Source organism: Simochromis diagramma, unplaced genomic scaffold (assembly GCF_900408965.1).
Source record: "Simochromis diagramma unplaced genomic scaffold, fSimDia1.1 OVJJ01000344.1, whole genome shotgun sequence".
NCBI classification, from domain to species: domain Eukaryota; kingdom Metazoa; phylum Chordata; class Actinopteri; order Cichliformes; family Cichlidae; genus Simochromis; species Simochromis diagramma.
The window spans coordinates 1,667,469-1,691,198 of record NW_024387375.1 but is presented as its reverse complement, the minus strand read 5'-3'; the positions used below and the strand labels follow the sequence as shown (position 1 = coordinate 1,691,198).

At 43.4% G+C, this 23,730-nt stretch overlaps 1 protein-coding gene across 1 annotated transcript; it reads right to left on the bottom strand.

The window, feature by feature from the left end:
* Positions 1–882: 882 nt before the first annotated feature.
* On the bottom strand, positions 883–23,242 carry zbtb16b (zinc finger and BTB domain containing 16b). The gene is made up of 7 exons (XM_040009718.1): positions 21,005–23,242; positions 18,602–19,867; positions 15,281–15,378; positions 12,841–12,927; positions 6,282–6,452; positions 5,009–5,176; positions 883–3,958 (listed from the first exon to the last, which is right to left on the bottom strand). Exons 2-7 carry the CDS (start codon positions 19,774–19,776, stop codon positions 3,729–3,731), a joined length of 1,929 nt encoding a protein of 642 aa, XP_039865652.1. The 5' UTR covers positions 19,777–19,867; positions 21,005–23,242; the 3' UTR covers positions 883–3,728.
* Between the last annotated feature and the right edge of the window lie 488 nt (positions 23,243–23,730).

Sequence of the window (23,730 nt, the reverse complement as noted above, 5' to 3'; positions counted from 1 at the left end):
ACTGCTTCCAGCCAAGAGTGATGCCATATATGCCCCATAGCTGCAGAAAAGGCTAACATTGTTATCTTTTTACAAAAACCAGCTGAACATGAGAGGTTTTTGGACCAATTTTGTGTTCTCCATTCTTTAAGCACCGGTTTGAGCACCGTTTGAGCACCGGCACCGTTTCAAAAGTACCGATTTGGCACCGGTATCGGATAAAACTTAAACGATACCCATCCCTACTTAAGACTTTCTGACAGCGTGTAACAGCCCAACAGCTTATGACCTCTGTTTATTCCTTTAATTTGTCACCCATGTTTAAGCCAAACCAAACCAACCAAAAGTTTGTTCCAACCAAAAGTTGTAGTCAAATAAATGTATTAGGTCGTGTCTGTTCATGAGCCACATGCTGCCCCGCTGGGCCAGAATATTACAACTGCTGCACAAGATTGAGCTGAAAAGTAAAGAAGTAAAATTTCACTCTGTAAACGTCCACATTCACAAGTTTTTCCACATTTTGTCAGGTTTTTCTTACATTACGGAGAAGCACTACTGCTGTGCTTAAAACATATGCATCAACAAAGCATGAAATGAACAATTTGATCCTTTGTGTGTGTGTGTGTGTGTAATGCCGTCCTTTCTGCTACAAAATACTGGAATCTGCAATAAAAACCTAAACTAAACTCAAATAAAGTAGTCCATCAGTTACCAGTGTAGACACTGCTTCTTAATTTCAAAGCAAACAATTCTGTTAATGTGTAAAATGAATTCAGATCACCCCCCTCTTTTTCTTCTATTTTTTATTTTTATTTTGTAAAGAGCAAATAGGCTGGGAACCGCTGCCAGTCACACTTTACGAGCGCACACAGACAGCAGAAACAACAGGCAAATGAGACGTGATGCATAAAATAGTAAACTGTTTTATTCTTTTTTTAACCATGCCACTGAACACTGACGCATACAGAGTTGTGCCTGAATCCACACGGAGAAAACACTTTCACACACTGTGTTACAAAGCTGTAATGAAGAGGGATTTTACTGCACACATGGCAAGAAGAACAACCCTGATTGGATACCAGGTCGAGCTTTGATCTGGCCCTGAGGTAGACAGACATTGACATAATCTAAACAATGCTAATCACATCCTTCTAGGACACATCAAATAAAAGACAGCTGTATTATCACAACATAGAAAGATCAAAGAAAAAAAAATCCTTTTCAAACAAAAGTGCTCTATTTCTTTTGGTCCACCGAGGAAAATCCATTTATAGTGCATGTTCATGTAGAATAGATACAGTGAATGTGTTTTCATGGCACTGAGTGTTGTTGGCTACTTAAGAAGGCATTGGTAATGCCCACAGATGCCAAGATTTGCTATACACACTGTTTTCATCCAAAGATGTCAGTCCATTGTCACTTTGAAGGGAACAATTTGAGACAAGCGTGTACTTTTTTTACATCAAAAATTGCTTGGAACTTGCATCAGAGTATCAGCCACTATCACAGTATGTTGCTTCCAGTTGCAATGTTCAGACAAAGTGGATCTACATGGCAGTCTATCTTTAATTGAGTAACAATAAACAAACACCCAGAAACAACTACCAATAGCACAGACCCATGTACTCAAGCACATCAATGCTCTACTTATAAAAGAGGCACAAGGGAGGGATCTTAATCAAATCAGAGACTTATAAAACACACACATTAAGATGTTTTCTTTTTTTTTCTCAAATCATACCAAATGTAAACAGATAGCAAATTACTGTAATACAAAAATACAACATGTTTAAATCTATAAGGCCCGTGTTAGGCTCACATAAGGGAATAACATACCATGACAGATTTTACATTACAGCTACACTACAACTGACAATAACCTGCTCATAGTAATTCAGTGTCAGAATTTTCTTTTTGTGTTTTGTTTAAAAAAAACAAACAAACAAAAAACTACTTTTCATGTTTTCTTCAGTTTTCTCCAAGAAAATTCTGATTCTGTGATTTTTATAAGACATCTATATATAGTTTAAGGGACAGTTCACAACAAAAAATCAGATTTTCTGGCTGTTAGTGCCACTCGTTTGTTTAGTTTTAGCGCGAGCCGCCCAGTTTGAGAAGACAACGCTGCTTGGAGATGTCGTCCTTCTCTTGAAATTCATCAAAGTAAATAGAAATCATTATCTCAATATGCAAATAAAAAAAAAATCAACCAAAACACAAAAAGCTTAGTTTTTTTCATATATCAACTATTCCACACGGCAATTGTATCAGACGGCATCACAAAAGGCTCGTGCTTGTGGCTGAGCTGTAATGTTAGCTACCTGCAGGCTTCTTTTGGTTAGCGATTACAGAAACTACAGAGTAAATAGTCCCTACATGAAATTGCTCACAACAGAGTTTTGGGGTTTTGTTTCTTTTAAAGTAACCGGGTCAGTCTCTGTACCATTTGATTCCATCATAATCAAGAGAAGACAAGCATCTCTATAAAAACTGGGCGACTCGCACCAGATGAATAAACAGCACTACAGACCAGAGGAAAAATACCTACATTTGATTTTTGGATAAACTGTTCCTTAAAGGAAAAAACTACACAGAAAGCCGTGTTGAGGCATTTTTTACACACTTTTTGACCATGTAATTTATGATGAATTCTAAAAAACCCCCAAACAAACTGAAAACGGCTGATGGATGAATAATTTGCAGTGGATTTAAAACAGTGAAAAGCGAGGAGAGGTAGAGCTCGCTCTACTAGAAATCATCCCAAGAGAGACGGACCGTCTGATGAAAACCAGCACATATTTGGTAACAAATAAACAACGTATAAATAGCACAACCTTATTACAAGAGAAACTCAAATTGTGAGCCAGCTACCCCACCCACCTGAAACAATAACACCCACTGCAAGAAAGACAAGGCAATTAAAGAGATCAAGCTTATGAGGTCAAAACGTGGCAGCCATTCAAGTAAAACATGCAGAAAATAAACAACTCAAATAAAAATCCAACAGCAGGAGAAAAAACAAAAAAACCCAAAGCAGTCACAGGAAATTAGGAGAGAAAATGTTGCAAAGTTCAGCCAATCAAGCCTTCGTGGAATTATTTCAACATCTACTGCACAATCATAGACGATAACTCGGGTTGTCTGATGGTTTAGCAATCAGTCAAAATGCTCCTGCTACACATACAGGTCAGCAGTCACAGCCATTGTGGCATTGATTTTAACCACAGTGGATCCATTAGAGATACAGTGATTATCAAAACTTGTGTGCGAGGGAGACGGTGTGTGTCTATGTTTGTGCACGTCAGGGCTAAAATGGTTAAGTCATCAGGAAACTGTCAAAAATGTGATAATCGATTAATCCTGCAATATTTATTGGACTTTTTTGGGCAAATATCTTTAAAGAATTCAGCTTGTCAACAAAATGTGACTTCTTCTGCCCTTTTTTTCCCTTTTAGAATAAAAATAACCTGACTGATGATGAACATTGGTTGCAGCCCTGACGTGTACGCCCATCTGTTTTCGTGCTTGCACGTCTAATTGTCGGGAAAAAACAAATAAAACCAACTCAGTATCTCTTTGAGCGACATCTCTCCGTAATACACTTCCCAGTTCACCCAACAAGAATTCAGACTCTTTCAAAAACCCTTACAGAAACATTTCAAACCAGCAACACAGGTTTTCATCCAACAGTGACCGTGTGCGTGTGAGTGTGTGTGCCAGTCAGACTGTGCTTGGAGTCCAAGTCCTGCTCAGACGTAACAGACATACAGGTAAGTCTTTTCTATCCTCCAATCCGCCGGCACCTCCTCGGGTTTGTGGCCCTTCATGTGCTTCTGCATGGCAGCCAGGCTGGGGCAGAAGTCCTGGCAGATGGTGCACTGGTACGGAGACGCTCCGTTGTGAGTGCGCAGGTGCTTGATCATAGCCGAGTAGTCTCTTGACCGTTGGTGACAGAGCTTACACTCAAATGGCTTCTCACCTGAAAAATTCAACAATACGGCATTAACCTTGTAGACCTGCAGCCAGATGAGACGGGACTCGCCTCCTAGTTTAGGCCGCTGCACTTTCAGAGGTGTGTTTGTATGTCGGTGCTCTAGGGTTAGACCTGAATTTGATATTAACATTTCAAACCCTGAGCCATGAAATAATACTGGCAATATCTTTCTTTTTTTTAATGAATTCGTTATTAAACCTTCTGATAATTTTTTTTTAAAGAAATTAAATATTAATTTGCATATATTAGTTTTAATTTGTATCATATTTGCTACATCTGATATTTTTTGTAATTTGTTGCTTAAAAATGGGTGAAGGAAAAAAACTTACTGATAATCTAGTACTCAAAACTCTCAAAACTCACGTATTAAATATGATACAATTGGCTTTAAAGGTTTTAAAATGAGTCTGTCAGCATCCAAAAGAAATTTCCTCCCTGTCTTAAAAGAGGGACGTGATTAATTTATGTGATTAATATAAAATCACGTAAAAATAAAAAGCCTCACTATGGCCATTCCTTAAAGTACAAGATAACTAATGATCAAATGATTAAACTTATTTCCTTGCTAAAAAAAAAAAGTTGAAATTTTGACAAAGCACATTGTTAGCTGTAGAAGAAATGCTGTGTTTTATTTATTTCTGTCTTTTTCTAAGGCCAAAACCTTAAATGCATTAGTCTAAATCAATACGTTCCTGCCCTTTCTATGGCAGGCATTCCCATTGAAGAGTCTTTAAAGTGATTTTCCAGCATAAAGATAGCAGGGCACTGTAGATTTTAGTAAGCGTGACTCATAAAGGAGTAAAATACTGCTTTTGTGGGGGACGATTTATACACATTGAATTATACAAACGGCAGCAGCAGCATTGTAAATGTGCCATTAAATGAAAATGTTGGTCGTGGTCACTGTAATACCAAGTGCAACACTGCGGTGTATCCATGTCTAATAAGAGAGTTTTGGTGTGCCGATAATACAGGCGATTGTTGGACTTTTCCCTGGATCCACCTGAAGGACTTTTTTCGAGCGCGCGCTCTTACCTGTGTGTACGCGGTAATGTGTCTCTAGCTGGTGTTTCAGGCTGAACCTCTTCCCGCAGCCGTTGCACTCGTAAGGCTTCTCTCCCGTGTGGATGCGTTTATGGCCCCTCAGCGTGCCGTCATCTCTGAAACAGCTCCCGCAGAATTCACACTCAAACGGGTGATCGCCTGAAAGCACAATCGTGTCACAGCAGCAGCAGCCGCAACACCAACACAGCCCATTATCGTGAGAAGCATTAAAGGCTAACTTTATCCTTGGCTCGACACGGCACGCCGCATATGTAGCTGCATAGGTCAAATAGTCACAGAGGCCTTTCCGCACGTGCATAGCAAACATGGGAAATGATGTTCTTTCAGACGTTGCTAATGTTATGACATGAGGACACTCCTCTTGGCTGTCGGCTAATAGCTAATAAAAGTCCTCCAGGCATGTGCTGCTCTGTTCTCTATACTGTAGTTAATCTATTTCTCTCCTAGGCTGAGGGTTTGACTCATCTCCAATGACCTATGTGCCTCATTATCTCAGTGTCCACAGCAACAGCCAAGTCAGAGGATACATTGCTCTCCTCATTACAGGCCGATTCTCCCCAATCCCCCACCCCACTGTGGAGCAGATGACATTTACAAAATGTTACTTCCAAGCAGAATGGCATACAAACAAGATACGCTGCCATGGCCAAAACTCCCTTCACTTCTGTCTCTTCACATCAATTATGTATTTCTCCTGTCTAGACATCAAGCCGTCCTGACAGCTGGGAGTGTTATTTAAGGTAAAAGAAGAAAGGGGGACATCTTTTCAGTAAATATCTCTCCGTCTCCTGCGGCACTAAGACTCACCCTTGGTAGAACACACAGACAAGTCATTTCCATTTGCTTTTCCTTCAATATTTATTTGGGTTTCCTCTATCATTTTGGGTGAACCGCACTAGAACTGACAGCCGTGAATTGCAGAGGCCCGAAGGCTGTCTAAGAACCCAAAATATAAACAGGATGAAATTGCCCAAAATATGCACCGGCCATAACGGTACAGTGCTGTCATCGCCGAGGTGAGTCATCTTATAGAGAAGGAAGGAGGGTGGGAGAGGATGCATGCAAATTGACTAAAACCTTAAAGCCAATAACCCCAGGAAATTAACCCATATACCAAAATAAATACAGCTGTCTCTCGTCTCCTCCTTAACGTATGCATGTGCCTGACACCGACATGTTCGCGTTTTATGACTGCAGCTGACACTGTGAATAATGAGGATGGTACAAATGATCCGTCTCTTACCCGTGTGTGAGCGCAAGTGCCTTTTGAGGGTAGTGTGGCTTGGAAAGGGGCGCTCGCAGTGGCTACAGATGTAGCTGTGCATGCCTGCATGGGCCTCCATGTGCTGCTGCAGGGCCTTCTGGGTCTGGAAGCGCTTTGCACACAGCAGACAGAACACCGCCATGTCAGTCCCTGGAGAACGCGCAAGACACAGACGCACAGTTATTTCAGTACCATACACAGACAGGGCCTTAAGTGGGGAAACTGGGTCACTTCAACTTTGTGTGAGTCCTCTGAGGGAAAAGCTTCTTTCAAAGAGCAAGTGCCTCTACCTAAACTAACTCCCCTAAAAGCCCAGAGGCACTTTCAGCTGTGAGTCTTTATACGTTCTATTTTAAACCATGAAAGTCATTGTTTTCTTTAAGAATTTCCCACACAATGCAGAGCATGCCAATCACACAATCAATGGCTCCTTCCTGGTGTGTTAGATGTGTAATTATTCTCTTCATTCCCCATCAGGAGTCAGCTACAGCCTGTGAAGTCCTCTGTCTCTGTGCTCAAAGAGCAGCTGATAGTAGCTCCACCCTAAATGATGCCTACACTATGCGCTCTGTGCAGAATGTTAAGTAGTGATATCAAGCCATTAAAGGCAGGACTGCAGGAAAAAACACAATCCAGTTTAATCCTGTGTGTGACCTGGCATCTCTTTGGGGCTGCTTTCCTGTTGCACAGAGTGTGGAGAGGAATACAGATAGGGAGTCGCTGGCAGGCTAGTTTAAGTCAAAATGGCAATGTGAAGAAGATCCATTGGCTGTCATACAGTCAACATTTGATCTACAGGATGTGTACGCCAGCACGCTCCACTGTGACATTCACACTGATGCAAAATTCATATGTGCACCGGTGAGGGACTGGTTAATCGGTGGCATCGGACGTAATGTGCATGTCCTGGAGAGTGAGGCTTTAATGTGAGATTATGAGGTCCTTATTTCTCTGTCTGCACAGGTTGCAGATCATTTACAATGCTAGCAGGTCCCATTGCTCCTGACTCAGATTCAATCAGACATCTCCAGCGGAGGATCATTAGTAAACAGAGGACTGTGCCAGCACTTCATTGGAATTCAAGTGGGGTTGCTGTGTCGCATTTAAAATGCAGTCTGATGAGGTCCACTAAATCAAATCATTTGTTACTGTTATTGAAGTGCCTTGAGGCAACTGGCAATTAAATTGGAATTAACGCAGGGAAAGGGATACAGCACACTCATACTAAGAGGGAAGAGTGTCAGACACTTGCTTTAGGTTCAATCAAGTTAAAGACAAGCCTGTTCAAAGGAGAAAGAAAAAGAAACAAATCAAGCATATTCACATTTTTTCAGGGATAAATCAAAAACGTTGGCTGAGTATTGTTTGCTCATCCGCGCATCACAGTTTGCTCAAACAATGAAAGACACTTTAACATTTCATGGATGACTGCAGTTTAGCTTAAATAAAGAAAGCCTCAGCTTCCTGTTTTGTTTTTTCTCTCAAATCTTCTGAAATTTCACCCCAAAACAAAACTTAATAAAACCGATCGTTCATAATCATTAACGGGAATAAGACGGGATGAAATGCATACCCCGATCTTAAACGTCCTGCCGGGAGCCGGTCTGATGGAATGAGCTGCACCTGTTCAGAGGCTTTAGCCTGTGCTCTTTTCCACAAAGGGCACACAATGAGGTTCAGGCCCTCATTGACCAAGCCCATTAGTCATAGGCTCCTCATGCAACTCCTACAATCCCTGTCTTTATGTTGTCGCCTAATGACCAAGGCCCTTTCTCACACATGGATCACAATATTTTAGTTGTAGACAAAAGACCCTCCAGTCTCAATGCCCCTGCGCCCTCCCCACTCCCCTTATTCGCTGACCATACAGGAAATCCTTTCACTGGCTAACCAGCTTCACTTTCTTTCTGAGTCATACCTAACGAATGCTGCTTTTGCTCTACGCTGTGTAACAGTATAGTCTGGATAATGATCTATCCAAAATGGTTAAAAACACTTAAGAAGCAGAAAATGCAGTCTCTGAATGACCCCGAGATGTGAAACCTTCCTCCACTTTAACCAGCTAGCAGTAAATTCTTTCAACCAGCAGGGGGAGCGCTTTCTGTTCCAATGTGTCCGCGTTACTGTAGCTGCAGGCAGAGCAGAACCCTCAACCAACCGAGCAGCATATTATCCACCTTGTAGATACTTCAAAGCTACTTTAATTATCCTCCCTCTACTCTCTCGTTATTAACCGTCATATATTTTAAACGCCTGTTTCGGTGCAGCTTGCATATTTTCCTTTTTTTTCCTCCCCTGTCTGCTCTAGAAGTTTTACATCCTAGTTTCTCTGTGGAGGTAAACCGTGACTCCCCGACACACTCGCAGACACTCACAGATGTACATCCTGATCTTTCTGTCACCGACAATGCTGAAACTTGAGAAAAGGAATATGACAACTCTTCTGTCACAAGAATCTCAACCCTTGATCTCGGGATGACACGCAGTGACAACAGCTCAGCAGTCGTTTTCGGTTTTATTCTGCGCAAGCGACGCTGAAAATAAAAATACCAAATAATGTCTTGAAGTGTAAACAAAAACCTTTGGAGGCGAGGAAGTGTTTGTATGCGTTAGCGGTGGCATTTCGCCTCACTGCGCTCTGTTAACTTTTGAAACGAAAAAGGTTTTGCGGTCGTGGAGTTTTCCAGTAAGCTTTGGTAATAAATGCTGGGGAGATTCTTTATGAGAGAATAAGCCCTAAAGTTGGCCGTCACTGCCCCCTGCTTTCTCACCCTTAACCAGACAATAGGTTTGGACTTTAGGCTTTAAGGCACAGGATGACCCCTGACCTATGGCCCTCAATAGGCTAAAGACCACGTAATCAATAGCATTTCTCAAAGGCTGGAGCGTTGACTGAGCATTGTGTTTAGTGGGTGGGAGCTTTAACAGTGGGAATAATGATTTACTTTTAAGCAATTCTGCTACGAGGCAGAAAATCTAAACATTTACTGTGTGCGTTATGCGACTAAGCTGCTCATCTAATGCACAATTAGGTTAGTAATTGAGGACAGTTTGGGGTTGTTATGCGATTTCAGCATATCTCCATGAAGCCGATGTGTATGCTCGTGTGATTTAACATAGTCTGCCTTCATGCATCTGCCACTTATTCAGTCCAACTGAGGTGGGAGCCAGCCAGGCTCTCACGCTGCCTAAGAAACAAAACCATGTGTCTAGGCAACCAGATAGGATCATGGTCCTTGTTGGGGTGAAGTGTTCAAGCTAATCCCTTCATTCACAAATAAGCGCAGCCTGTTTCTTTTCAAGCAGCAAACAAAAGTTTTCCCACCCTGAGATTCTGGGAGTAAACCCACGGCAAATTGGACAAGAGATTGTATCAGTGATGACCGCAAAGCTGTATAATTTCTTCTGTGTTAATCTTAACTTCAGTCCTGAGCCTACAGATTACACTGGTCGAACCGTGAAAAATGTCCTTTCTGTGTTTGCTGAAATATGCCGTAGACTTCATTTTAACAGCATCGGTCACAAATAACTGGCATTGTTTTAATAGACGCTTTCAGAATTCGATCCATTAAGGCATTTGTTTCGGCAAATTGTGAATGACGGCCGAGTCAGAGCTGAACAAATCACCTGCTGCTATCAAAACAACAGCGGATTTCACAGTTTACAATATTAACACCAATGCTGTTCGCGTCCACTAGTATGCAGTGTAAAGGCACTTTCAGCTACGTCCTCGGGCCCTGCTCGCCGTCTGCCGGAAACACTGCTATCACCCTGTTAAACATACACAGCCAGGCGGGCTACGTGCTATGTGCTGGACCTCACATGACCCCGTGCGTTCAGGCTACTGTACGTGTTCATGCGGACAGCTCCATGCAGAGCAACAGTACAGTACCTTAAACAACCCCGGGCCCTCATCAGTAGACTGCTAATCTACCCGAGTGAGGAACAACCGACTCAATAATTAATGCAACATGAGATACGTTGCTCGTGTTTAACCACCATTCCACGGACCGGTTCATTGAGGTCACACACTGATTCATTCGCCTCTGTTCCTAGAACGTTTGCTATATTATCTATAGCTACTGTATTTCACTTTACATGAAATGGCAGGGCAGCTCGGGGCGTGTTTTTGTGTGTGTGTGTGGTAACAGTCAGGGAAAATAAATACTGGGGGGGGGGGACATAATGGCCAAACAGAGCGCAGTTCAGTTCAGTTTAAGGCTTATGCGAATTACAACTGGGTATTAACAGGAGGGTGCAGTATGATGACGGACACGCAATTAGGCGAGCTAAAAGGTCTGCATTAAGAGGGATGCACTAGAAAGCCTGGGCTGTATCTGAACAGACTACAGGACTGTTTAATTAGGGTTTGGACAGAAGGTAATATTATTCACTTGATGAAGCAGCCTGTAATGTGTGGAAACAGTGCAGCTGCTGTGAGTACACAAAGACAGCACTCTTATGGCCTTTTTTCTGTAGGCAAGGCAAGGTGGCAAAATGGTCAGCCAGCACAGTTTGAAGCACATACAGTCGATTTCTGTGCATGGTGGAGATAAGCTATGAGTCTTGGGTTTTCCAAAATGGAAAGCTAGGTGCCCCAGAGCCCTTACTTGCCATGATGAAACAAACCCCTTTGTTGTGAGAGCAATTCGGAGACAGATCCATTCTTTTATTTTGGGCACTGACAAGTAGGTCAGAGGAGACTATGACAGTGCTGTGGTGAGGAGTAAACAGCAGCACATGATGTTGTTTTCCTCCGTGTCCTGGCATCCAACACCAGCAGCAATCCTCCTGCCCTCAGGAAGTCCTCACATACCCCCTACCCCCTTCCCTTCTCACAGTTCAACCCACCCCTAACCCTCTCCACCAAACCCCCTGCTCTCTTTGATCTCTAACTTCAGCAACACAGGGCCATTAACCTCTGACATATAAAAGTGGCTAAAGACTTTCACTGTAAACTAGTCTTGCGGCCAAATCAGCCAAATTGCCACAGAGTAAGGTCTCCCAAGAGCAGAATTATTTCCCCTCTGGAGAAGAGGTGGACGGCAGTGCTGCAGCTGCTGAGGTCTGACAAGTGTTAATCTGCTAAGGGGAAACTCATTTGGCTAACTGGTTATGCCACATGGCAAATTAAAGCAGAAGCTGCACGCTCGGCACTGTGTCTCTATCTTTTTTTGTTTTGGTGTGTTTTTTTAGAAGAACAAGAAATAAAAACCAGGTGATTTGGAAAATGCGAGTCTCTGCAGTGATTTGGAAAATTTCCTTGCATAACCTCGGCACAACTGATTGAATTACCTGTAGCTCATGACGAATGCCACAATAAGAGTCAGTAAAAAGGGTCATGCGTCACAGCGGACCAAGCTGAGATCATGACAAAATAAGAGAGTAATGCCCTCCTGCACCCTGCTCTGGATACAGTGCCAAGCTGAAACCGAGCTCTGGATGTTTACAACTCAGGGAGATGAGGGTAGAAACTTCTGGGCCTCGTTAACACCCCTCCATGTCCACATCCATTAACTATTCATACTGTGTGTGCCACCTGGAGTTACAGTTACGTGCCAGTGCTCCTGAGAGGGTTATCACCTTTCTCTGACAGTAGCAGAAAAGGTGTGGATTCGGACACTGTCAGGGATACATGTATGTGCCATCTGACAACAAAACTGTTGGGCAATAAACTCGAATTTAGGCAGATGGAAAAAATGATGCATTCATTACAGACAACCGATAAACCTTTTAGAAATGTCTTAATCAAACAGAAAAATACCAACTTACTAAGAAAAGTACTGCACTTAGACAACATCTGGTTTATCTCTCGCTTGATTTTTAGTGCATTTTATTTAATCAGTTGGACACTTGTGTTGTTTGTCATTTTTATCTCTTCCTTTTTCCTTTTTTTCCCCCCTCTGTGAGGCACTTTCTAACGTTGATAACGACTTCAGCTCCCCGGGCATGTTTTTCCAAACTACGAGAGTCCAGATTGCAAATCACCATCCAGGTTTGTGCAGCCAGTCAGCCAGAAATATAACTATTTAAAAAAATACTTTGACTCATCTTGGTGCCAAATGTTAATGCCAGACACTCGCTGAACAAGAAGAGTATGTAATGCAAACATTTTGCCTGGTTTGAGATCACTGAAAAATCACAAAAAGGTGTCTGGCCTGCTGTTGAGTGTGTGGGCGTGAGGTAAATAATTTCACAGCCGCTGTCATGAGGGAGGTGAGGATAGTATGTCTGTGAAACTGTAATGCTGGTGCTGTAAAGCTACTGCTGTGGCAAAGTGGCATGCAGTGGGCCTGGATGCCAGGAGATATTAGTGGGTGATATGTGAGAGGGCCTCCCACCTCCCTGTTGATAAATTATGGAGCATCATGACAGGAACAGTTTAACCCAGCCAGCATGACAAGCCAGTTTAGACCATGATCACGAGTCCCGTAGTCACGGCTTACTCAACAGCTCAGTGCATGCTGTCCAGGTTAAACATTGTGTGTGTGTGCGTGCGTGCACGTTGAGAAAGCATGCACACATGTTTGTAAAGTACCTGTGTGTGTTTGCCTGTGGGCTTCCAGAGCGTCCTCTGAGGAGAATGTCGCTCCGCACTGATCACACACGAGCGCCTCTGCAGGAGCTGTAGACAAAATCAAATTCAAAAGAGTGTATTTTGATCAGACCTGAACACAAACATGTGTTTGTAATTGCAGCCTAAGTCAGTTAATTTCACATTTAAAGAGGACTGTGGAGAAAAGCAACGAGAGGGGGGGGACAAAGAGATGCTGTTTGAAAAGTCAGCAAAGAGCCTTGTTTGTCACACACTTGTGCTTTTCAGGTGTTAACACAAGGAAGCAAATGCGCGGAGTACAATGGAGCAGTGGAAAGCGCCGTAAAAACACAACTGGGGACAAACAAAAGCACCAGACAGGGTGCAATGGTCCTTCTTCTCGAAAAAAGAAAAAGGAAAAAAAAGAGCAGAGCTGAAGAGTTTTATTTACCGTGCCCTGTTATCAGTCTCTGAACAGTGAGCAGACTGTATGCCTGAGAGGCCACAGAAGGACTGGGTGTTCTCTCTACAGCAGACGCTTCCCGCCTGCGGCACATCCCTTTATCAAAAAAAACACTTCAGAGTCAACACCCCGAATCCCACCGCATACACTGTAACTACAGTTCCCAGTTCACCTTTGGAATGCCCTTGTCTATTCTGATGAAGACATGAGAGAGACAAGTATGCACGCTGCCAGCAGAAACGTTCAATCCTTGTTCTGCACTCACCTCACACCTGCACAGACAGACAAATAAGACAGATATGCACATACGCACACGCGCACACGCTCGCTCTTTCTCTTTCTCTCACACACAGCTGTTTGGATGTGGGTTGGCTCTCACAGAGATGTAAATCGGTTGCAGATCCATACTGGCCCAGGGCTCATTCACTGATCTATTTTCTGCTCAGCTGGCTTTAAATGAAGTTAAAATGACTCATTAAAACACCCACAAGCTTTGGGAACTCTGAGCGCTACAGCCTAAATGTGGTCCTCTTTCAACTCTTACGATGCCACTATACAGAGACACTCTGCCACCGTTCCCAGTGCTGCACACAAATACCAAAAAAAACAAAAAAAAAAAAGAGAGAGAGCCCCAATCTGTTCATTTCTAAAAACAACAATTTTTGAAAACAAACTGTTACTGTTTTGGAATAGTGCGTTTTGTTACACGGCGTAAAAATAAAACTTGCTTGAGAGTAGTGTTGTTTAGTAGTAACACTAAAGCAGAATTTGCGATCCTGATGTTGTGTGACGCTGTCCAGTGTGGTGTGTTGTGTTGTGTGAGATTGTGTGATAAGGGAAGAAGAGAACATAGTGCATTGTCTTGTGCAGTCAAAGGCACGGAGTGTGCTCTCATCCATAAACCATCAAACTGTCTCCAGACGCGGCTGCAATCGTCCTCCATCAAAACACTTTGTCTGGCATACCAAAATAAGAGCCAGCATCGAGCTGAATACCAAATCAGCCCATTAGAGCAGTGGAGCACTCGCTCCTTAGCAACCAGCGGGATCTAAGGCTGCTATACCGAAATACACAGTGACAAAGAAATGAGATCCACATCTCTCTCTCTTTTTTTTTTTTCTGTAGTATTATAGGTTGACACATTGGGATGGGGAGAGTTTATGCAAAAAATTCAAATTAGGTTAAAGGTGCTGCTGTTACGGATGTCGCTGCGAATTGAAAATCAAAGCGCGTTGTGGTGGTCGGGGTAATGCAAGACAATATGTGTGTTTAGGGTTATCCAGAGGGTATAAAAGAGGAGGAACAGAAAAAGGGAGGGGGATCAGGTGAAGTTTAAAGAAGCAGATTCTTTCTCTCATCCGTCAGCAGGATGTCATTCCAAAACAATCCTCATAGAGAAGGCGGAGAGGACAGGGACTTTGCCTTGTCTGTACACATAATCCAACTGAGGTTTCTGTTTTAGTTTCATTTTTAGTCCCTGATCTCTACCCCCCCCCCCCCCCCCCAACTACCCACCCCTCCTCTCTCTCTATTTTGGATAAAGTAGCTGGGAGAGCAGTCAGGTCTGATTAAGTCTGCATTTGGGTACAGTGTGTTCCTGGACACACATCTGCGAGCGAGCCATCACACACGCTTCGGAACACTGGCAGAACACCCAGGCCTGCCGGCAGCTGATGATGTCATCACTCAGAAGGGGCAGAGCTGGCGAGCTGCCAGAGTCTCCGAAAAAACACAGAAACGATTCAAACTGAGAGAGACTAGAGAGGGAGACGGAGAGAAGAGAGGGAGGGAGACGTGCATAGACCTAAGCATGGAAAAGAAAGCATGATCCAAGTATTCGGAGCAGCACTAACTGGCATGGGGAGGGGTGGAGGGGGGGTCGTAGCATGAACAGGTGCATTTGAAAAGCTGCACTACTGTATCAAGAGGGTTGATCAGCTCTGAATGCTCTGAGATGAGAGTGTGAGAGTTACTAAGTACCTGTGTGAGACAGCATGTGCATCCTGAGCCGCATGCTGTCCTGGAAGTGTTTGCCACAGTATTCACAGCCATTGCCCTTCTCCTCATTATGGAGCCTCCTGTGGAAAGACAAACACTAATGTGAGCGTGTTAACGGATTCAAGAAACGGAGCGAGACTGCACTTTTGATAAAGCAAAAAAAGCCGCAGATTCGAGACACTTTTATTAAGGTCTCCCAAACCTAGAAGCATCATTGTAACAAGAGGAGCATGTTTTAATTCCGGCAAGAATCCCTCGCTGAATGCGGCATCATTAGCGTAAGAGGCCCTTGGAGTTGTGAATCACAACGCATGAACGCTAAAAGAACACAGACAATAGGATATCTGGCTAATTTCAGAGCGCAAACATACGCGTGCCTCCACCCGCCAGCACTGCAAGACACTGGGCACACACGCAAACCCACTCAGACTAGCGCGCACACACACACAGACAGCGCATGCACGCAAACTCGCATCCCGACATAATATGCACACGCATACACTCCTCCTGTAACTGCAATGAAAAGGAGAAAAGAAGATGATTCGCTGAAGCTCCGCCGGCAGCAAAACCTATCATATCATATCACACACATCCAAGCATGCAAGGCATCTGTACTGTTATCCTTGGATCACCCCGCCAACAGCAGAGCAAATGGCCTAAAAAATCTGTGGTTAAACACACACTGTGGTCATAATAAATGAGACTTAAGATGTCATTTAATTTAGATGAAATCAACATTAACGCCGTCGGGAACAAAAAGAAATCCTTTTAGAGCTGCAGGCCCAGTTTCAATTTTGACCAGCTTCTGTTCATACTAGATTCTTATACTATACTAGATTAGGTTTTATTTAGGACATCCTGGTGGTCAAGCAGTCTGCGATATATGCAGTTATGTTACAATCTTTGATTTTTGGCAGATGCTTCCTAATATTTGTTAATATGCTTAAAAAAAGATGTTTAAGGTAGTTTAGAAATAGTGTCCAATACGATTGCTTACAGCGAGGTCTGCAGCACATGTTGCAGAGTAGCATCAGTGGTTTTCATATTAAATAGAGAGAAGTACATTACTAGAAAAATATTTTCCTATTCAATATAACTGGCATTCTGCATTTATAATAAGAAGCATAATATTACTATTAAGTTCCAATCGCATTTGAAACTAACTTAAACTAACTTCACTCACCGTGCATCAATATGTAGCTGACATTTTTGTCATTTAGTTGCATAGATGACCCCTTAATTACAGAGGTGGGTAATTAATTTTCCCAAGGGGCCACACGAGAATCTCTTTAAAAGCTTATTGGCGTGGCCTTCCACAGCAGTCCCATTTTTCTGTGTGGCTCCTGCACGTCTGCATATGCCAATCATCAGCGTTCTGCATTCCCACTGGTCGTCACTTTAATCACTCACTTCAAAGCTGAACTCACTTTAGCTTGGCACCCGCCCACTTCGCATCACTATTAGCTTTTTCAGCTGTCACTGCTACGAGTCACTGACTGGTCTCTTCCTTTGTTTGACACTGTTTGAAATACTTGGAAGACCAAAAAAATAGATTTTGTGACTTTTTAGTTTATTCGTTGTTATGTTTTAAATCATACCATATATGGTTAAATGTCAATATCAGCTTCTGCCCTAAAAGAACAATTAACTGTTGGGCTCCAAATGCAATGAACGGGGTGGACTTTGTGTCCTGCTGGTCTGGGAGTGGGGACGGGGGGTCGGGGGTTAAAGACACTGACCGTGTAATCATAATGTTTTAAAGTCGGAGTCCAGCTGCGAACAACTGTTGCGTTTGATTTTGAATTCATTCCACGGCTTCCTGCCCTCATTTCACTGTCATTGAAACAAAACCGATAAATTATTTGAAGTTAATTAATTTTGGAATATTGAAAAGAGGAGCTGTCCTCAAACATGCAAAACAGGCTTTTAATTTGATTTTAGCGGCTGTTTAGTAACCTTGAAAAGTTAGTGGAACACTGAACTGTTTATTTTATAATTTCAGCCTCAAGGCTGCTGATTTTTTTTTTTTAAATGGTATATATTTCCCAATTGTTTATTTATTTTAATCATTCAAACCAAATGGATTTCTTTTTCTGAAGTGTTTCATACTAAAACTGTGCCAGGAGATGCCTCCTGAACAACACCAGAAAATGTCAATCTGCAGGCCAGGTGTATGCTCAGTGACCTGGTTACAGACCTACAGCAACTTCATTACATCCTCAAGCAGTGCCACCACCGCAGCTCCTTGAACCTGCGGACATGAGCCTGTCTCCGTGAGTAAGCTGTGCGCATCACTAAATATCCCACAGGATGCATTGTTTCAACAGAGTTCTGGAGTGAGGCTGAAATGTCAGCCACAGGCATGAACAGGGAAACACTGCGATCCTAATCATGGGTTAGCTGCACATTAGGACTGCAAACTGTCTTGTTTCTACCGACTGATGATGAGTCAAACGCTGACGAGCTCGCACAATTGGAAACATCTGCAATCAAGTTAATGAGAGCTGTCATCGATCTGGTTAATTTTTTGTGTACAATGACAAAAGGACAAGCTAATAAGTAGGGTAAAAATAAACAAGAACAATAAAAAAACAACAACAACAAAACAACAGAGCCGAGTCGTGAAGCAGAAGTTATCCATCATGTTGCTGAAGCGTCCAGCCCGGCCCCTGCTGAGAGGATCCTGTCTGCTGATGCAAAGGAATGCATATCAAATAGCCTGGGAGACAGACTGTTGTGTGAAGCGCACTTCTGCACAGATAATCAAACAGAATTTAGAAAATGAGGCTTTGTAAATGACAGCATTTTGCGACACCAAGGCCTCTTTATATCAAACCCCTCACAGAGACCCGATTCAAAAGTTGCCGACACGTCTCACTGTTAAGACACGAGCGCAGGTGTCCCTGAGAATAAATGAACAAATTCTCAGATGCTGTTTCAAGCTTTTGACTCGCATTATATTCACTGAGAGAGGGGGAAAATCTCGAAGACGTAGTAAAGGTTAAATTTAAGAGACACGTGTCTAGCATAATCATTCATTATCACAATAAGCACAGACCCACCTGCACGCCCGTCTCCTCCATCTTTTATTAAAGGTAACGCACGACTGTCAGTGAAAATGTTGAGCCGCAGGAGAGTGTAGCAGTGTTTCTTCAGCACAAAATACAACAAAATATTTTGTGATTATTAGCTATTGAGCCTGGTGTTTTTAAAGTATATTATTTCATTTTGCATTAGTTAAAACAAGCCAGATTAAAAATAAACAGCACAAATTAGTGTTAATGGTTGTTTTGTGCATGTTACCTGTGCTGCTCCGCAGCCTGCCGGCTGTGCAGCTGGAGCCCACATTCGCCACAACACTGCTGGCCTTGAGCTGGGGCCTCGTGCCTCATCCCTGCTGCAAACTGGCCAAGCCTGCTCAGGAGCTCCCTGTGCAGCAACCCTTGGTGCAGCAGGCCACTGTAGGTTCTCGGGTCTAGTGGCACACCCAGGGTTGGGGCCACAGAAACAGACACTGGCATGCCCTCCCCTGTGTGGTTGGATGGCACAGAGTATATGGAGGCCAGGTGTTTCTCAGAGATCCCGGGAAAACAGTCAAGAGTGTTTCCTGCCATTTGTCCTCCATCCTCGGGGCCTGTGTGCAGCTCTCGAGCACTGGTGATGACACTACCTCTCAGGGGCGTCCCCGGGCCTTCGTCTCTAGGCTGGTCTGAGATGCAGCTTCCCTCCCCTGCACTGGAGGATCTGCCCTCATAGTTGTTGGCATCATCCACCTGCATGCGCTCTAATTTTATACTTCTGGGAGGTTCGTGGGATGAATCCTGGGCTATCTCTACACCGCTATGCTGAGCCTTCTGGGAGTTCTCCATGTCTACCACTGTGTCCTGCTTGGGGCTCGATTCAGGAGCTGCTTCAGGCTCTGGGCCAGGAGAGCTCCTCTCAGTCATGTGGTACAGTGCCAGGTGGTGTAGAGCTGTGGGACTGGTGTGGTTGGGTCCATCCTGTATGGAATGCTTCTTGGACATCAGCATTTGCCTCCAGTGCCTGGCCCGGCCATGGTCACTGTGATCTCCGGAGCTGTGATTCCTGACCGCCACTTCCTCACTCTCCTCTGCCTGGATGGTCTCCAGCACCTTCAGGCACTGCTCCTCCAGGTACTCGATCTCCAGAATCTCAGCAGCATACAGCAAGTCGTCCAAGTCCTCAGCTGTGGCCTGGAGCGAGGCGGTGTAGGCGTACTCTAGGATCTGCTGGAAAGTCTTGGGGGACAGGAAGTCCAGGGCGTAGCGCAGGCTGCTGCGGTGGAACAAGATCTCGAACATTTTGCTAGTGCAGGCCAGGACGGTGCGGTGCGCTGGAAACTCTTGGCCATCCACTGTGATAATGACATCACACAGGGTGCCGGTCAGACGCATCTGATTAGCCCGCTGCAGGAGCGTGCTGGAGTGAGTGGGATTGTGGAGTTGAAGAACACCCATGTTTGTCAGACCCCTATCCACTCGGACCTTTGCTGAGCCCACGCATGAGGTGTGGCTGTCCTGCCTGCTTTGCTTTCAGTTCGCTGTAGGTCTGCATTTTGGGGTGGAGGAATGAAGATGGAAGACTGTTAGAGCCCATTTCACGTACAGTATGATGCAAAAGGCAGATGATTATACTCCAGAGAACACACCACTCAAAAGCAACTTAAAATGATATTAATGAATATTATATAAAGTGAAAAGCAAACCCTCGACCCCCCTATGTGATTTCTTTAATTATTTTATTTGATGCACCCTACATGCATTTAAAAAAAATACCAAAGGGAGACAACAGGTCGATGAGCGCAAAGCAACAGTTTCCACTGCAGGTGATTAGTCTGAGGTTTCACTGAGAGCGGTCACGTCGCTGTAATAACGTCTGCATACTGAGAGGTGACGGTTCAATTTATCAAGCTCCTCACACATTCATCCATTCCTTCAACAGGTAGGCCTGCTATTAACAAAGCCCTTCAAGGGCTGATTAGTTCATTTAGGCGGCGCACGTTCATGATTAGATGTGTTACAATTAAGCGCTCTGCTTAAAAAAAAAAGAAAGAAGGAAAGAAAGAAAGAAAAGAAAAAGAAAAACCTGAGTAAGTTACCAAACTGGCAAAGCACGAAAATAAAGCGCAATCCGCGCATGCATGGATTTTTTTCTATACATCCAAACGGCTGAATGAGTGTCTGAATAATCCCTGTTTGATGTTTTGTGTAGTCGGACCACTCATCACCTCGAGTGATGCTGACGGGCTGCATCCTCAACTAACCGCAACATCAGAGCGCATCAGGTGCAGACGCACAAATCCACCTGATTATCCAAACACATTGCGACAAATTAAGCCTCCCTGCGCGCTTTTCATTTAAGGGGACGCGACGGGTTCGAAAATAAAAGACCCAATTTGTCTAAAATAGTCCAGAGTGCATCACAGTGGCGTGAACAGTGTGCGATACAGTCTGAGCTCATTCAAGTTTGGAAAATCCTAAAGCAGTGCGCGGACTAAACTTAAGTGGATTTCCACATGGTTGCTGCGAATCGAAATTATATCAAGGAGCCGCAAAGCTGACATTATTGTTCAGTGTTAATAATTAAGATGAGGAGGTCTCAAAAGTAGTTCATCGGAGCTGAATCACCTGACAGAAATCAACAGTGGAAAGAATAAAGAGTGGCGGCTGTCAGAGCTGTTCTTACCTCCGTCTCCTAATGTCCTCCGCTGATTATCCAGGCAGTATCATGCTTACACATTTCACAGTACCCGCTCCAAACTCAGTCCTGCTCCAAGTAAGCAAATCATCACCCAGCCACGACAGTCAAACCAGCAGGGGAAAGCGAGACTGCCGAGGAGAATTTTCAAAATAAAACGACGGCCTGAGCGATGTGATTAATAACTGTTGATCCAACTGACTGTTATTATCCGGTTATAATTACAAACGTAGTGACTGTGTGGCGTTAATACATTGTTTCCAACATGCTGTAACTAACTCAAGAACTAAATTGTTTCCAGAACCAACACTATGATCACAATAAGAGGGGCAAAGTGATCGAAATGCGTGCAGAAAGCACTTAGTGTGAGTCAAAATCGTTATAACGATACTATAGTATTCACGTCTTTGTAGATCGTTGCAAAATGACACTCCTGGAAAAACGGTACTACATGAAGGAAATTATAAAGTTTAGTTAGATTTGATTATTCACAAATATTCTGTGCATTTTATTCACCTAAATACTGACACACACATCAACATATTTTGATCAGTATTAAATGATGTAGCCTATTTTACACAAATTACTGGGTTTAACTCTAAGCCTTCACGTGGAAACAAAGGTAGACAGAGAGTAATGGTTACACTTATGTATTTTATGTTGATAATGCAAATATTTTGTAACAGACGTAGAGAATATCATTTTGTATTTGAAGACAAAGAAAGAATGCGATTCTTATGAGGCTTTGCTTCTTTTTCATTTTTGCCAGCTACAAGGTTACCCAACTTGTACTCCGGTGTACTTTAGTTTTTAGTATTTCAGTAAATGAAGTGAAAAACTGGCCTGCAAATATGATCTTGTGTTTAGGCCACTGAATCCGTTGCATCCTGGTGATTTAGTGCTTTAAGATATGCAACATGTTTCCCCAGCGCTCCTAATTTGCATCTGACTGAGGGGTTTTGATTAAGTAATCCTTTACCATCCTTTTGTGCTTTTCTTGTGCATCTCTCTCTTTCAAAGGTAAAATATGAGACAACGATAGATGGGGGTAAAAAAAAAAAATCCATCCAATGCCTATTTAACTGTGTATGATTTTACCTTGGAAGTCTCAGAAATATCTACACTTCTATACATTTGAGCTAGAAATGCCATTCTATCTACGGCCCTGCATACCTCCTAATTTACATATATTAACATATGATTTTATTCACCTGGACCAGCTGCAACTTTTAAATGGTCCTGCTGGTGGCTTATACAAATGCAGATGACGTAGATTACAGGTTAAATGAACTGAATCTTTATTGGCCAGCGGCACTGGGAATAATGTAAGTATGAAAGTATGTCAGCTTGTGGCATGAATAAAGAAATGGGTTACTTCAGACACGGTGAGAAGTAAACGGTGTGTCTTTGTCGTACGCACAGCTTGATTAAAATAAGTTTGACAGCAGGTTGAGGCTTGGTCTCTCTAAAGGGCGCTCAACGTGATTTCCGTAACCCTGCATGAATATAATGAAATCTTTCTATAGAAAATAAATAAAAATCACTTTCGCACTGAGTACTTGCAGTTTTACTTTGAAGATCCCACCGTGTAACTTCCTCTCTCCACAAGGCTGCTAGTTGCTGACTTTACCGGCTGCAAATCATCGCCGGGCCGACGTCACGGCTCGGTGTGATCGCCCTCTGCTCCTCGGCTCTCCATCAAGGCTGCGGTCAGAGACATCTACAGCGTTTCAGAACTAGTGACAGGCTACAGGCGGAGGACTAGTTTGTTTTCCTGAAATAAGAAGCACACTCTGATTAATTCAGTGCGTTTACGCATCAGCCTGGTTCGTGCGCACAGGGCACACCGGGGAGGCGGAGGGGGGATGAAACTGCCTAAGAGGGGACAGTGGGTCGGTGTGGCTCCTGAAACTGGATGCCATACCGGGTCGCTGTGGTTGTTGACACTCTGACACAACACTGGTTCATGTCACATCAGAGGTACTGAGGGGAGCCGAAAATATCAAGCCCTCACTGGTACATAGTTTTGTCCAACACTCCAGACTGGAAGTACTAACTTTATTCCTGCACAGGCGTGCGTTACGTAACACGTGTTTACTTGTTCCCCCATCTATCCGAAGCATTAGCCCGAGGGACTTCCAGCGCTAACATAACCTGTTTGCACTGTAACCTTTCTAAATCGTCCTGTGTTTCTATGACATGGCGAAACCAAGAGGGGTTCCGAAAAGTGGGTGCTTTCTGCCATCTACTGTTAGAAATCTGTCACTGCACGTTCCGGATTCAAGTTGTGCTGGAAAAATAAGAACGGAAAAGTGAATAAAAGTAATGACAAAATGGGACAGGACGAAATTAGATTTGGAAACCATTTTATTTTGTAAATGGGTTAGCACTCAGACTGTACACAACAGATATTTTCTGAGTTTGACCCAATAAAACCAAAAGGAGCATCCAGAGGCGAGAGAGCAAAGTGGTCTGGTGACAGCACTGGAGTACAAGGAGAGTAAAGATCTTCTTTTATTCCTGCTTTAAAACTGTATCTGATTTTTGTGATGGTACAAAAAAAAAAAAGTATGATCATCTGTCTTAGGTGGACCACCTTGCTTCCTGCCAATGGTATCGTCAAGCAGTCGCTCTTGGTGAGTGATTTTTGTACAAAAAGACAAAAACTTAAAAAAAAAGAATTTCAGAGATCACATTACAGAACACTTGAATAA